Consider the following 15,469-nt stretch of genomic DNA (forward strand, 5'->3'; position numbering starts at 1 on the left):
TATTAACAATTTTATGTACACTTTGAGCAAAAGACAAGTTTAGAGATAAGTTCAAAATCATCACTGCGGTTCTACCTATTCTGTTTATGAATTTGAATTGTTTCCTAAATTACTATTATTGTACCAATAGCAATTCAGTATGACTTCATTTAATAATCTACTATGGAAATAATCTGAGTAGCCTAGAAAGACCATACCCAGAATGAAAATGATCAAGAACGCTTACATTTTCAAATTAATATTATGATCCACTATCACCATTCTAAGTGATTTTATCCTTTGGTATTCCAATGTTAAATATACATTCACTCACTGTCTTCACATAGATCTTAATCCTGTTCTCTGAGTAATTTAGTTAAAAAATGTTGTGCTAAAGGAAGTAACATTTGAAACCTAGTAAATCACTTCAAAATCAGAACCTGCACTTGTGCATGTAAAAACAAACATTTCTCTGAGAAATATGGGCAATTGTAGTAAAAACATAAACTGAAGTTGTAGCCTTTCACAAGATCAAGACAAGATAGATCACAACCTGTAACGGTGTATCTTAGGGCTCCATGACTTCAGTTTGGAATTCGGATGCTTGTATTTGCAGTAAATTAAAGAAAGCTGAACCCATCTAGAGAAAAAAAACAGCAAATCACATTATCTTCTTTTTGCCTTTATGTTTTATATGATGGAGCCTTTTTCCATAAGTCATGCAGAATTTTATAAGTAGACATACTGAATAATCTCTAAAGATCCTGCATAATGGTAAAATAACAACGCCCCTCCATTTAAATTATTTGCATGATGGTCAACATGCTTTATTATTTCCAATAACTACATCTTAGCATAAGTCAAAAGATGTACACATTTTCATATTCACAATATTAAGAAAATAAGAGGAGAAACACATGATAAAATGTAATAGCATTAGAAAACTATTGCAGTTTACTTTTAAAATACCTTAAAACATTCCTTCAGTATGTGCTAATCTTTAATATGCTGCACCTCTTGATGAGCATTTGTTAAAACAGAGCATTAAAGAAGTACTTGGATTATATTTCCAATTCAGTGCTGCAAAAATATCCAGCTAGTATTTTTCCACCCTCAGTTATTTCACGCTGTTAATTGTGTTTTGTATATATGAGGGTGAATATTAAAGATACATGAACCTCAGTTAGATTCAGATAAGCACCCAAAAATCACAAATCTTAATGCTCCATTTTCATAAATGCTCATTATGAAGCGATGCAGCATGTTATCAATTCATACATGCTGAAGGATTTATAGTATCTAATTTTAAATTCCAACTATAAAGTAAATCATATTCTCATCTTATTTTCCTATATATTGGGTGCTTATCTGAACCTTACCAAATCTGTGAACTTCTCAGCTTTTTCTTTCATACCCTGAAGACTTATTATAACCTTCCTCAACTGTCAACTAGCATCTGAAACAGCCTGCATTATAAGCAACCAATCTTTCTACTGTAATCCAAACTGGTGTGATCATTACCAAGGCTCTTTTTTAGACCCTCAAAACATCTATGCATTATATCAGTAGACCTGGCTGATGCCTTTAAAGATAACTAAGACAGAAGCAGTAGTATAGACTGAAGTTCTTTAGTGCAGTCCTAAAGTTCAGAGATAGGAAATAAAAGATAAATAGGAAAAACTCCTAGGCATCAACAAAGAGAAGTCAACACATAAATTTTAATTATTACAATAATTTTAGTAGAGACATACTTCAAAAATGGATCCATAATCTTTTGGCTATGCAGAACTGACAACAACTTTCCCAAGAAACTGAAAGCACTAGCCAGAAGCAAACAATGCAGAAATCTAGGCTCTCTTAGAGCCCACTAGTATGGGGAAGAGACAAAGGGAATGCAAAGAAGACATTTGACAATTTGTTTCAGAGAATGGGGAAAATATTGGCCTCAACTTTATGGCATGTTGGTGCAGCAAGCCCAAGATCCAAATACTTGAACTGCCAATTTCCCTGCTGACTGGGTAACCACTCCTGGCCAATGAGCTGAGCAACCACTACAGATATCAAGTTAATAAGAATATCTCAATATAAGTTTGTCACATGATCCTTTGTGGAAGCGAGGTGGAAAGAGTCTGTCCCTTATGTCTCCTACGTTGTGTAGAACCATCAGGCCTTCCTCTGCCTTAGACCCTTACTAGAAACCTCTATTCCAGAGTCAGAAGGTCCTCAGTACTTCTATACCACTGAAAATCTGGCCCAATATCCCAGTTACTGGCACTGATTTCATAAATTACAAAGGAAATAATTTCACCATCAATAATGTTCATTTAGGAGGTACTAAGTAGGCTATGGGAGAAGGGAAGTTACTAAAAAATACCTCATTCCTGTTCTATTTATAGAAATGGTTCAATGGTAGATTGGATACAACCCAGTGTTTTATTTTAAAATACATCCCAGTGTATCTACTTGTGTTTGTGGGTGGAAAATTCATAATGTTACCAGTACATTTAGCCACTGAAGCAAGAATTATTGGCCAATAATATCACACCTGAACAACTTCAACTTCAGATGCCCTTTTGCCTGTTGAATTAAAATTTATACAAGGCTGTCGTGTTCTGGAGCATAGATTTCTATGAGGTCATTTCTCCCTTTCTAAATATTTGATACATGTAGGACTTTATAAGAAAACTAAAAAACAGAGGCCAGGAATACTGTACCAGAGGAGTACAGAGGTAGTCTTTGAAGAAAAGATACAGCAGTCATTACAAAAACATCAACTCAGCCCTGAAAGGAAAGAGGGAGAAATTCAAGTCTGACCTGCCTTGATTCTCTTGGGTATAAAAGGAAGGGAAAGGAAAACTCTCTCAGGCATTTACGATTCTGTTATTATACCATACAACAATAAAGAAAGTTACAGTAGTTCCTGCAGAGTCTGTTTTCTGACCTGGCCTACCTCAAATGGTTGACAAGCATTCAGCTGTTTTCAAAATATTTTTTACTCATGTTAATTATGTGGAAAAGAATGCTTTTAGGCCTAGCATGCATCTTAGTTAATAGGCTTCAAAATTTCCCTTGCTTAAGTGGCACTATTGTACTGATTAGGGATTTATAAGCACTTGTAAAATCCTTGATTTTAATAGATAGTTACAGGATTAGACTCTCTTTCCTGATTTCACTACAAATATATGTATGTTTATAAAAATACATACTTAGAGCTAAGAATGATATATGGTACACTCTCTCTCCCCCCCCCCCCCCATATATATACAGGTAGTCCCCAGTTTAAGAACAAGTTCCATCCCCAGGGTCTGTCCTTAAGTTGAATTTATATATAAGCTAGGACAGTGTTATTGTATAATGTTGTATAAGTAGTACTGTGAAATTAACTTTAACCACTTTGTATTTAACTTGAATCATTGTGTATTTAACTTGAATTTTGGTACAATAGGCTCTATTCTTAACTATGGGCCATCTGTAAACCGGACGTTCTTAACCTGGGGACTACCCGTATATACACAAACACATACATACATACACATACACACTCTACCAATGGTTTATAAAAAGAACTATAAAAGAATTGCAAAATAGAAATACCCAAGCTCTGTTATCAACTTCAGTACTAAATGTAAAGATCTTTAAAGATAATCAAAAGTACTATTAGAAGTCAACCACACATGTAAAGTACTTAGTTCTAAAAATACATTTCACATCTCAGCTGTAAGTCTCTAAATGTGAAGCAAACAAAAAAATAAACACATTTGTTCTTAACCCAATTTTTCTACCTTCCATTAACATACTTCAACCTTATCAGGTCTATAAACAGTTTATATATCTCCTGTTACATGAGATTTCTCTCCCTCTCTCTCTCTGAATTTGTATTTGATGTATACATGAATACTGAGCACACTGAAAATGATTCAAAAGAAGTGCTTCAGATCTTGTTTGAACAGGGGAACTCTCTGTTTTTCATTAAAGGATTTTGAGCCAACCTGAAAAAAGGATGAAGTTTAACCAACAGCACCTTTTTTCAAGCTTGTGCAAAAGTCAGAACAAGGTTCATCCCATTTAAAACGCAACAGAATACTATGCTTGTATGAGATCCAATGCAGTTCTTTCATTCTGTTTCTGAAGTGTACATGCACAGGCCTAATGAATAACATGACATAACATAGACGGGATACAGCTTTTTATTTTGCTGTTTTGCTGCATTCATTGCGTTATTCATTCCTTAAGATCATATCATCTCAGTGCATATTTTTCTTTCAGAAATTTGTATATAGCAGCAGTGCTGAAAGTAATGGCTGTTCCTCAAAACCCCTGATGCTGCATCATTATGGGGTAATCCAACAAAAAGCAAAAAACAAAACAAATCAAACCCCTATTAATTATAGATAGATTCAAGTACATCAGAAGTGTTACAGGTAAATTATCTTATGTATTAAACTATTCTTCATGGAGAACATCTATGTGGTCGCTAGGAGTTGAAAACCACTTGTTCGTACATAATCAATCAATCAATACACTATTCTATATGAGGGTTTCATAAAAACTCATAGAGAGAAGTAAGATCTATACAGGAATTTTACAAGAGGTGAAGAAGTCGTAGTTGCTCTCATAATTATTCCTAAATAACATAAGCAATTTCCCAGGCAAGCTATATGATACAGTGGTTTTTATCTCTAAATTTCTAAAATTAACTGAGTACCTAGTTCATTTGGCTCAATTCATTATTTTTTATTTAAGAATTCATATGCTTTGTAGCAAATCACTTTGTATAATTACAATAGCAGATGAAGCAATAACAAGAAAAATAAGCAGCATATAAACAGTCAGTGACTAATCAACAAATTCCAGTATACTGAAAGTGTTTGTTTATTTTTAATTGCATCAGATGAATAATAAAATTTTTTGCCTGGGACTAAAAATCAACAAAGCTGAAGCCAGGAATTCCTTATCAAGGAAGATTGCATAGCTGAGATACTGCCAAAACAACCTCCTCTCTTATAGATGTAAATAATATTTCAGACAGAGACAATGACATTTGGATGGGGACATTAATCAGTAGCCTTAATTTGTGGGCAGAAAGAGAGTGTCCTTCATATCTGGATACCAAGCCATTTAGATATCAACATATGTAATTTGGATTGGGAATATAAGTGAATAAGAAGCTACTAAAATCCTTTCAAGACTAGCGAGATATGGTATGAGTGAGCTATGCCAGTCTAAATTCTAGCCACTGTGTTTTGTGTGGAAACTTCCCAACTGATTAAAAAAAATAATGTAATGTCATTTCAAAATAATGAATAATGTCAAAACATCAAGAACTTCAGGAGTAATTAGCTGCACCACTAGTCTCCATCCTAAGTATTGCTTCTACTCTTGAGACAGCAGCGTAGAAAACCTTGAATAGAAACTTAGAAAGCAATAGCTGAAGGAAGAAGGCATTAGTCCTTGTCCCATGAAACCCTGCAAAAAGAATATAATCTTCTCTATCTAACTACAGGGAAACCAGATGTCTCTTAGAAGAAGGTAGCTACTTCAGCCTGCAAATATTCAATCAAGACAAGTCATCATTCCACTCTGGGCTGTTTTTGTGCCAACACCGGTTAAGAATTATCCTTTAAATCTCTCATTAGTTTAAAAGTAATTGGTTAAGAAGGAGAGAAGGTATAGAATTCAGAGCCAATATAGTGTAATAGTTAAGAGTGTCACTCTAGAACCTGGGAAACCTAGTTTAGGTCACAAACTATGCATATGACTTGGTAATCTTGTACCAGCTATGAATTTTCAATCTAACCTATCTCACAAAATTGTTGTAATGCTAAAATCAGGTGAACATGCTCTTTGAGAAGAAGCTAATGAAAAGTATGAGTTTCTTTCTCAAAAACAATATGTACACTGCTGATTTTTCAATACTTAGTATACCTTGTGTTGATGCTTCATGTAATAAAGTTAAATGTCTGCAACCTTCTATTATTAAATGTACCTAAAATGGGATAACTAAGAGAAAAGAAAAAGAGCCTGTGAAAGAATGTGGACATCAAGAGGAGAGAAACAGAAGCAGGAACAGAGATGAAACTTAAATAGAAACAATACAGTCTTTTTGTTGAAAAAATCAAGAGCTAACAGTCAGCCAACCACAAACAACTTTTAAATCCATTGCTATATGAATTGCCAAAATTCATTCCAAGAATAATATTGTACTTATCACCCTAGGGATATTAAAAATGAATTCCTTTTGTACTGTGGTTCTAAAAGAAATGATTATTGCAAATGATAGGTAAATTATTATATGCAGTTTTTAGACTTGACAAAACACTATCATTCAAAAAATATTTTATTTAAAAAGTATATAAAATAATATGTAACTTGGCAACAAAAAAATCTACAAAATACCATTTTAATACCATTTTCATATTTAAACCCAACTGGTGACAGAATCATTGTAAGTGATGCTTTAGCCTATAAAAACCACTAAATGCTATTTCAAACTGTTCTTAAGTATTAGTAAAATAACTAAAAGTTTATTTTATATTAATGATTTTTTAATACACTTACTGTATTTGGATATTGGTTTTTACGCATGTGGAAGCCACCCAGAGCTTTTGAGAGGGGCAGCATTTTTAAAATAAATAAAATAATTCCTTTATTAAAGACGAAAAACGTGATGAAATATATTCACAACACAACTCAATGTTTAATAAATTTCATTATTACAATGGTTAACAGTAATAATGTTAATTGTATTGTCATCATCACTGTTAATAATGCCATTAGAGGAAGCAAAAAAGTTTAATACATAACGTAATTAAAACTGTTTACTATACAAAACTGTTACATATATAAAGAAACATGTATCCTGGGGTTTGTACTTGAACATGTTATAAATTATGAACTTGCCATTAGCAGCAGTTCTACAAGTAACTGAGGATAAACAATAAGTGTACTGAGTTAGCTAAAGCTCTAAGATCATTCAACTGATTTTGAGGAAAAATGCTCAGTTCAAACATTTGGGTATAAAATATATACAAACAACTCAAGCAAAAGATGCAGCATAAATACCTAATGTTCCTTATTTAAAACAATATTACAATTAAATTACTAATGGAAAACTGTGTTAACTAGTTATATGCAAATAAACTTTTATGGCATGAAGAAATATATACAAGTGACTACTCAGGACAATTAATATAAGGATTCAGACTTCTTACCCCATATTTACACTGGCGTGATGTAGCTCCATATTGGAAGCGACACTGTTCATCAGCATCATACACCTGACCTGGGGCCACCACAGGATAAAGAAAGTCACGCTTGGGAGGCTCATTATCAAGGCAAGTACCACGGCCTGAACTGTCCAACATAAAAAAATCAGGAATACTATTCCTTAGTGAAAAGGTGAAAGATTTATATGATCTGAAGAGAAATCAGAGTACTAATCACATTCACAGCTAAAATATGTACATATCTCTTAAACAAAGCAGAAGTTTCCAAAAATGCTGAAGTAAAATCTTTATTGTTAAATTAAGAATAAATTAAAATTTGTGAGATGATCAGCAGATTCATTTTTCACAAATAGAAAAGCCAGTACAAATATTAATCTTATGCACAGTAAACTAGCTGTAGTATTCTTTTTTTTTTTTTGGTCTGTGCTCAGTCATTGCTGACCCTGCAGTGACTGCTTGAACGAGTCCTTGCAGTTTTCAAGGCAATTGTTTTTCGGAAATGGTTTGCCAGAGCCTCCTTCCTAGAGCAGAGCCCAGCTGGCGAGTGCAGGAGGCGGGGTTTCCGTTGCTTCGCGCCCTTTTCAGGCGCGCGCGGTTTTTCGCACTTACCGGCAACTGCTCCCAACTCCTTTTTACAAGGCGCCGCCAGCATTTTTCCTCCCACCGGAGTGAGAGTACCCATTTATCTACTCACGTGAGTTTTCGACCTGTTGGGTTGACAGGAACTGGGGAGGAAACAGGAGCTCACCCTGTTTAACGCAAAGGCTGGACTTGAACCGCTGAAGCGTCGACCATTTCTGGCCGGCAACTTTCAGCGTCATTAAGCCGCTGCACCACCGCGTCCCCCTTTGTAGTATTCATTGAAACCCCTCTTTTCTTATAGGATTATGTCTCACTGATGTCAAAAGAATTCTTGTAAATTTAAGTCTCCAAGCAATGCTTTCCTATTATGGTTCATTAATGTGTAACTTCTCACTTGCAAAGTATTCATAAAAATCCTATTTTGTATAGCCCTCAAGCACTGTATGTAGTTGTTCACAAGATTTCTTTTTTACATATAAAATCAAGTAAAATTACTATGTTGAAGACCATCAGTGGGGTTCATGACCAAGCTTTGAATCTCAACCTTAAATTTGAGATTTCTTCCAAACTTTATGCATTCATGTAGAGTTGAAATATAAGTCTAAATTTTAGGACTTCTGGATAACTTGGTCTTTGGACTACAGTTTTTGTATATTTCAATTAACTCTCAATCTGTAAAGGCTTAAATGCTATATAAGAACAATTTAGCAAAATAATTGCTAAGAAATTAGCTGAAAGCATGTGTAAGATTGAACTGCAAGTTTATGTATTGTTATATATTCATTCATGGCATATAAGAAAACAAACTTTTAAAAATTCATTCATAAGTGCAGATTAATACTTCTTAAAGACTTCCAATGCCAACATTACTTTTTGTGAACATTCCTTGAATAATTTCAGAAATTTTGCATACTTATATAGCTGATTAGGTATAAGACAACTCATTTTTATACTGCAGCACATATCAAACTTACCTCAATGGATAACTCACATAATTCTTGATAAGGTCTGGTTAAATGGAAGTTAATTTTATGAAAATTTTTAGATAACATTTTAAGCTAAAATAAGGCAAAATACATGTACAAACAAATCTTTTTGAAGAATGCAGAGATCTTCCTACATAATAACAACTGAGAAAACTATCTCATTTGAGACTCAAAGCTAAATCCTTAAAAAGAAACACTTTATCCATACACTTATGCAGCAACATCTTGTGATCACAGGTCAAATACTTATAACGTATGAAGTAACTATTGAAAGTTCTGAATGATTGCCAACCCCCCACCCCACCCCAAATCCTCTCCAGAGCCACATGACAATCTAATATTTGGAGACCTTGGTACTCTCTGAGCAAGCTTGGTTGTTTGCTTGCAGATGTTTCATTACCCAACTAGATTACATCAGATGACGTTAACATCAGGTGTTGTTACCTAGTCGGGTAATGAAACGTCTATAAGCAAACAACCAAGCTCAGAGAGCACCAAGGTCTCCACAGTTCAACCCTGAGCTACATATATTCTCTTCTACTGGAATCTAACATTTCTACAACAGTTCTTTCAGGTGAGATTTACAATACAACATATTGAAACAACAATATACTTTGAATTACAGAATTCAGAGCCCAAAAATATTTTGTGTAGGCAACAAGACTTAATGGAACTAATGGTGATTCCACACACACATACCCCAAAGTATTTTCATTTCAGTAGCATAATTTACAGCAGATAGGGGAAAGTTATATTTTGTTGCTATTATTAAGAATCATAAATCCTTAGTGGTCTGTAGAAAATTATTCAAGGATCTAAAAATAGGTCTGAACTTACCTTTTAATGACTTCCTATCATTTAACAGAAGGGCAAAGCACACCTAGCCATCAATTGTTTTTAAATGAGCTCCTCAATGTTCATTTCTGTTTCTCTCACTAAGGTTACCTCCTCTGCATTTTCTCTTCCTCTGCTTCCTCCAATTTTGTCTACGCCCCTGCTCACTTTCCATCAACCTCCCCAAGATGTCTTCTCCAGTTCTACCTCATCCTTTCCAGTTTGCCCATTCTCCTCCAGCCTTCTCCTTCTTCTATTCTCTTTTATTCCCAATCATAAATGTTTAGGAAATAATATTAGGCTTTTTTAAGCCCATGATGCAATTTGGGCTTCTTATCCCACAGTATATAAGGTACCGTATTTTTCCGATTATAAGACGATACTTTTTTCTAAAATCCTTACCCTAAAAATTGAAGGGCATCTTATTCAAGGAAGTCAGCCGAGAATTGCGCGGTTGCAAAACTGCCCATATTTTGTTTCTGGAGAGAGGCTTCCTCCTATTGCTAGCCTCCAATCACGAGTGAAATAGCTTGAGTCTGCAAACAGACTTCCTCCAATCACGAGCCTGATGTAACCGACGTCAGCTGATGCTGAACAAACCAATTAGAGGAAGGCTGTTTGCAGAGACAAGCTCTTGGCAGTTTCACGCATGCTTGAATGTAATCAGTTATGCAAAAGAGCCTGGAAATAGAGCTGCAGAGAGACGGTTTGGACCTCCTCCCACCGAGTGTATCAGGTAAATGTTAACTAATTACTAAATAAAAATGTGTTCTGCACTATCTTTAAAATATTGATTTCTTAATTTTGGGTTGGAAAACTGGGGGTCGTCTTGTACATGGGGGCGTCTTATTGTCGGAAAAATACGGTAATACCTTCTTTATTCTATTAATAAATTCAATTCAGTCCCTAAAATCAATGCTTAATTACAAATAAATTTTACCAAAAACTTTCTCCACTCAACTCTTGCATCCTTGTTCAAACATTACACACTTTTGCTCTGGCAAAAAAAAAATCGTGTACAATGCTAAAGCCAAATGTCATTTAATCATATGGATGAAGTAACTATTCATGTCAAATACACAAGCAAAACAACAGTCTTTCACAACATGTTAGATGAGGTCTATACATATTAATGAGGGCAGAATAAGAGAGAACAATGACATTCAAGACCTGAAGGTGGAGTTCTTGCGTTATGATGGGCAGCATGGTCATTAACAGTTAATATGTTAATCTTAAGTGATATCTGAAGTGATTCCTGTTTTCCCCTTCATTCTAATTTCTGATTCTGTAAGAGCAAAATAGCATGGGCAAATATGACACTGCTGATCATCCACTATGCAAACATTTCCGGGTAGGGGGCTTATGAGTAAACATTCTCTAGCATTGTTATTCACTCCAACAAGGTACAAATGTGGGTGATTTTTCCCCCCAAGAATTTATAATTGCCTTGAGAGAATACTTACTCTAAAAAACTGGTGATATAATCCCTACTGCAGGTTGACCATGAGAAGGGGTTTGTGTTTGCTGTAATGTGAGCTGCCATAAGTTTTGCTGCTTCATGACCTTTGGTCCCACAAGAATTTCCAATTCCATCATGGTTCATACCAAAACTGCCAGAAAGAATAAGGAGGGAAGAAAAACTATTATTTTTATATGAAACTGCAATTTTAACACTATAAAATTCCATGCTAACTGAATATTGAAAAACGTTGTCAGAGAATTAGAAGTAAATAAGGGGCTATATATAAGTTATATATGAAAGCTATTAGCATAAAATTATGAGTATGCTTTAAACAGTTCACTTCACTGTACAAATTTCACTATATTTACAGCATAATTCTATCTGATTTAGTACCAACAAAGAGTACCATTTTAGAAGCTTCACATATGGACAAAACAAATCAAGAAATATAAAGTGGTTACTATGGTTAGGGGAAGATATTTTAAAAACTAGATAATATTTCATATGAACTGAGATGGTATATATAATTTGAAATCATTCAGAAGGGCTTTTCTTTTTTTAATATTGAAAAATGGTCTCCTCCATTACAAATGGTAGTAGGAAAATACTCATTGATTCTAACTAAAAATGTGTGTGTTTTTTACTGCTATTTGCTGTATGAAGGGCAATTTTTCTTTTCAAGATTGCATTCCCAGACATAACAGTCCCAAATGCAGATTGGCTTCCAAAACACTTGACTTTAACTTTTTTAAGAAAACAAAAACTGGCAGCGTATTTAATGTCAAATGTATTATTTGATCTCTTATTTTGTTTCAGAAGCACTGAAGTAAATGGGACTACAGCAGTGTAAGTAACTCAAGAATGTCTTCCTCTTACAATTTATCATCTTGTTCTAACCTTTGAGATACTTTAACACAGTCATTAATCATCAGGTTGCAAACATTTCTGCTAGATGTTATTCCACTCTCATAAGTATCTGTTATTAAAAAATGGCTAAATTCAAACTTCACAGAAAACCATGGTTTTGATCACAAAAACTATAGTTAAATCCTTTCCTTCTACCATGTTTTCTTGCTTCCCCATAAAGCAGTAACTTGATGCTAATATGGCTCTAAATACCAGAAACTAAATGGGAGTGTGACTTCACTGGTTCTCCTGGGTTTCTTGTCAGCTTTCACTTCCATTGCCCTCCTTGGCTCTTTGGCAGGACTGTGCTTTGAGCTCACTGTTTTGCAATGGTTCTGGTCCTTCCTATTGGGACATATTCAAAGATACTTCTGGGAGACGACTCACATATAGAATTCCTGAGATATTATCTCCTATGCTGTCTAATATCTATATGAAGCCATTGGGGGAAGTCATTGGGAACTTTGGAGTAGATGCCATCAATATGCTAAGGACACCAACTCTAGGGCTCTCTACCTTCTAATGATGATCAGTACCCTTGAATCTCAAAATGGGCTGGGTGAGGTATAACAAGCTGGAATTCAATTCAATGACTTCTGTGGTTAAAGTGAAGCTTAATCTGGATGGGTTGCCCTCTCCCAGAAAGAGGTAGTTTGCAATTGGAAGAGCATTCTCGCCACCAGCTGTCACTGGATTTACAGGTAGCAGCTGTGGCAAGGAACATATCTGAACTATTATGGCTAGGGTGCTGTGACCCTTCCTGGACTGGTCAGTGGTAATTACTTATGTCTTGATCACAATCTGTCTCAGCTACCACACTGTGCTTTATGCACCTTTGACAAATGTCTACAAATTGCAGTTGGTGCAAAATGCAGTGGAAGACTGCTGACTAATGCAAGACAGGGTCACATGACACTTGCTGTATATTGAAATATCTGCACTGGCTAGCAGTTGTTTAATGGGCACAATTAAAAGTGCTGGTGCTGGCTTAAGATTCTAAATGACTTAAAGCCTAATTATCTGTGGGACTGCCTCTTCATTTATGAAAATGCTCCAGAACTTAGTTCAACAGAATTGTCCATTCTGCCATAAGCCTGACCATCAGATATGTGGGAAAGAGACTTCTCCTGTGTCTCTCTCTAATAATGAAATATTTTCCCTAAAAAGTTATGTTTGACTCCTAGATTTCCACTATTTAGAAAAGCAATAAAAAGCATATATTTCATCAAACTTTTATTTATTTTTTTTTAGATTTTTTATCCCATCTTTATTATTTTTATAAATACCTCAAGGCAGCAAACATACATGATACTCCTTCCTCCTCCTATTTTCCCCACAACCACAACCCTGCGAGGTGAGTTGGACTGAGAGAGAGTGACTGGCCCAAAGTCACCCAACTGGCTTTCATGCCTAAAGTGAGACTAGAACTCACAGTCTCCTGGTTTCTAGCCTGGTGCCTTAACAACTAGATCAAACTGCTTCTATAATAACTGTTGATTATTTTAATTTTAACTGTAATATTTTGTTTTGTTTTAGAGTATGTATTTTGTATCATTGTAAGCTGCCAAGAATGTTGGAATAAACAGAAATATGGGACATAAATTCAGTAAATAAATATCCTGCATGTATCCAAATAAATCATTTTTCCAGGCACATGTAAAATATTACAATATGGAAAGGAGAAAAAATTAGTGAGTAACTTGTGTCTCTATGCTAGGATTATCTGATCTGAAATAATTCCAAACTATTGGTTTTCATTGTCACATGGCTGTACCTTTCATTTTCCTTCTCTTAGTTTGCTGTGGTTTTTAATTTCAACTGAAATCTATGCTCCCTTAGAACGGTACCTTAATTCTGACCTTCTGATGGGTAAATGTGTTTTGCAAAGTCTTTTGCCTTCAAAATATCTGAAATTGGAACAAGTATTCTGCTCCATGATGATGCACAGGAAATGTGCACAAGAAAGGTGTTCCACTGAACTCCCTTCTCCCCACTCTCTCCTCATGGTTTCATGTACATTGCATATTTATTGCTTTTCTTCACCAACTTATATTCCCTTACGTCAGAACTAAAAGGATGTAGAATTGGGGATTGAACTTTGTTCTTGCCACATACCCCGATCCATGTATCTTTGCGCTTTCTGAGACTGATACCAATATTAAGCAGAAAACATAAAAAGCTTCAAATACTATTTTCATTCATTATATCTCCTTATCGGAGCCCTGCATATGTTCTTCTAATATTTTCATGGAATTTACTTAAGGAATCCTTACACTATATGTCATGTATCAAATTATTTGGAGAGTCCTTGGTGCTCTCTCAGCTTGGTTGTTTGATTGCAAACATTTCATTACCCGACTAGATAACATCATCAGTGCGAGTGTGGGGTTTGCTCCCTGTTTATATACAATAGCTTGCCCCGCCAGTGTTGGGGGGGGGGGTTCTCCTTGGCAGTTCTTTGATTAGGGTATTGTTTTCTGTTTGATTGTGTCAAATTATTTGTCTGCTTGATTGTCTGCTCTGCTAGATTGTTTGTCAAATTATTTGTAATAAATAAAAACCTCCTAAAATAAAATATGTAACAAATTTGAAAGGCATCTAGCATATGATTCCCTGAAGCCGTTTGTAGCAACTCCTGAAATCTGTTCAGATTCATCACCTAGAAGATGCTAATATATTTCTAAATGTGTTCAGTTTTGTAAAAAGAAAAAAAGAAAAGAAAGAAATGATAGGCATTTATTACTTTTACCAAAATAGTCAGGATAGAAAATTGTCGGAGATATAGATTTCTATTATATTTGAAAGCAGAGAGAAAAGAACTGAATACTCCAGATGAATTTCTACAGTGTAATCACTACATGTAAACCGCCCACAGTCGTTTTTAATGAGATGGGCAGTGGCAAATTTGATATGTAAATAAATAAAATAAATAAAATAGTTAATTCCAGTAAATTCAATTACACTTATTGCTATATAGTGTAAATGTGTACTGGATTGAACTGTTGCTTTGCTGTTTATGTCCTTAGTATCAAATATAACAAAAAAAAAAAGTAAGCTGCTGGAAACAGTTATAGTAACTTGTTTGTTATTTGAAGAAACAGTTCATGTGCCAAGATTACTTCTATTGTAAAGTGTAAAAAGTTAATGCCACAGAATTTGGTTTCAGTTTACTTTTCTTCCTAAAACTTTAGCCAGAATTAAACTATCTTTGCTGATCTAAAGACTGCAAGGTTTCTCTTTACTTTATCTTCCTGTGTAGTTAGCAAGCTATATGTTTTATGTAAGGCAACATACAGATCTCTTAAAATATGTTGCTTCTTTGATCCTGAATTCTAGGTGTAACAAGCTATCTGCATCAAATACTAGCAACTGATTAAATCTGTCTGCAACCCCCATTTTTGGACTGAATCAAAATGAACTTTACAGTAGGCATTCTCAAACTATGGGTCCTGCCCTCCCAGGTTAGGCATCTGGTACAAACCATGATGATGAAA

General features: G+C 34.8%; 1 protein-coding gene across 4 annotated transcripts in view; it reads right to left on the reverse strand.

Moving 5' to 3' along the window:
- Positions 1-15,469, reverse strand: part of ADAMTS6 (ADAM metallopeptidase with thrombospondin type 1 motif 6) — a 156,687-nt gene that overhangs the window by 68,253 nt on the left and 72,965 nt on the right. For all 4 annotated transcript variants that reach the window (XM_088130337.1, XM_025163324.2, XM_088130336.1 and 1 more), the window contains 2 exons: positions 11,071-11,217; positions 7,191-7,332 (listed from right to left, as the gene is read on the reverse strand). In XM_088130337.1, the coding sequence (XP_087986463.1) occupies positions 7,191-7,332; positions 11,071-11,217 (289 nt within the window). The remainder of the gene's footprint in view (positions 1-7,190; positions 7,333-11,070; positions 11,218-15,469) is intronic.

Source organism: Python bivittatus, unplaced genomic scaffold, assembly GCF_059951505.1.
Source record: "Python bivittatus isolate LINGU-HERP-01145 unplaced genomic scaffold, Pbiv_v1 ctg000850_np1212, whole genome shotgun sequence".
Taxonomy (NCBI): domain Eukaryota; kingdom Metazoa; phylum Chordata; class Lepidosauria; order Squamata; family Pythonidae; genus Python; species Python bivittatus.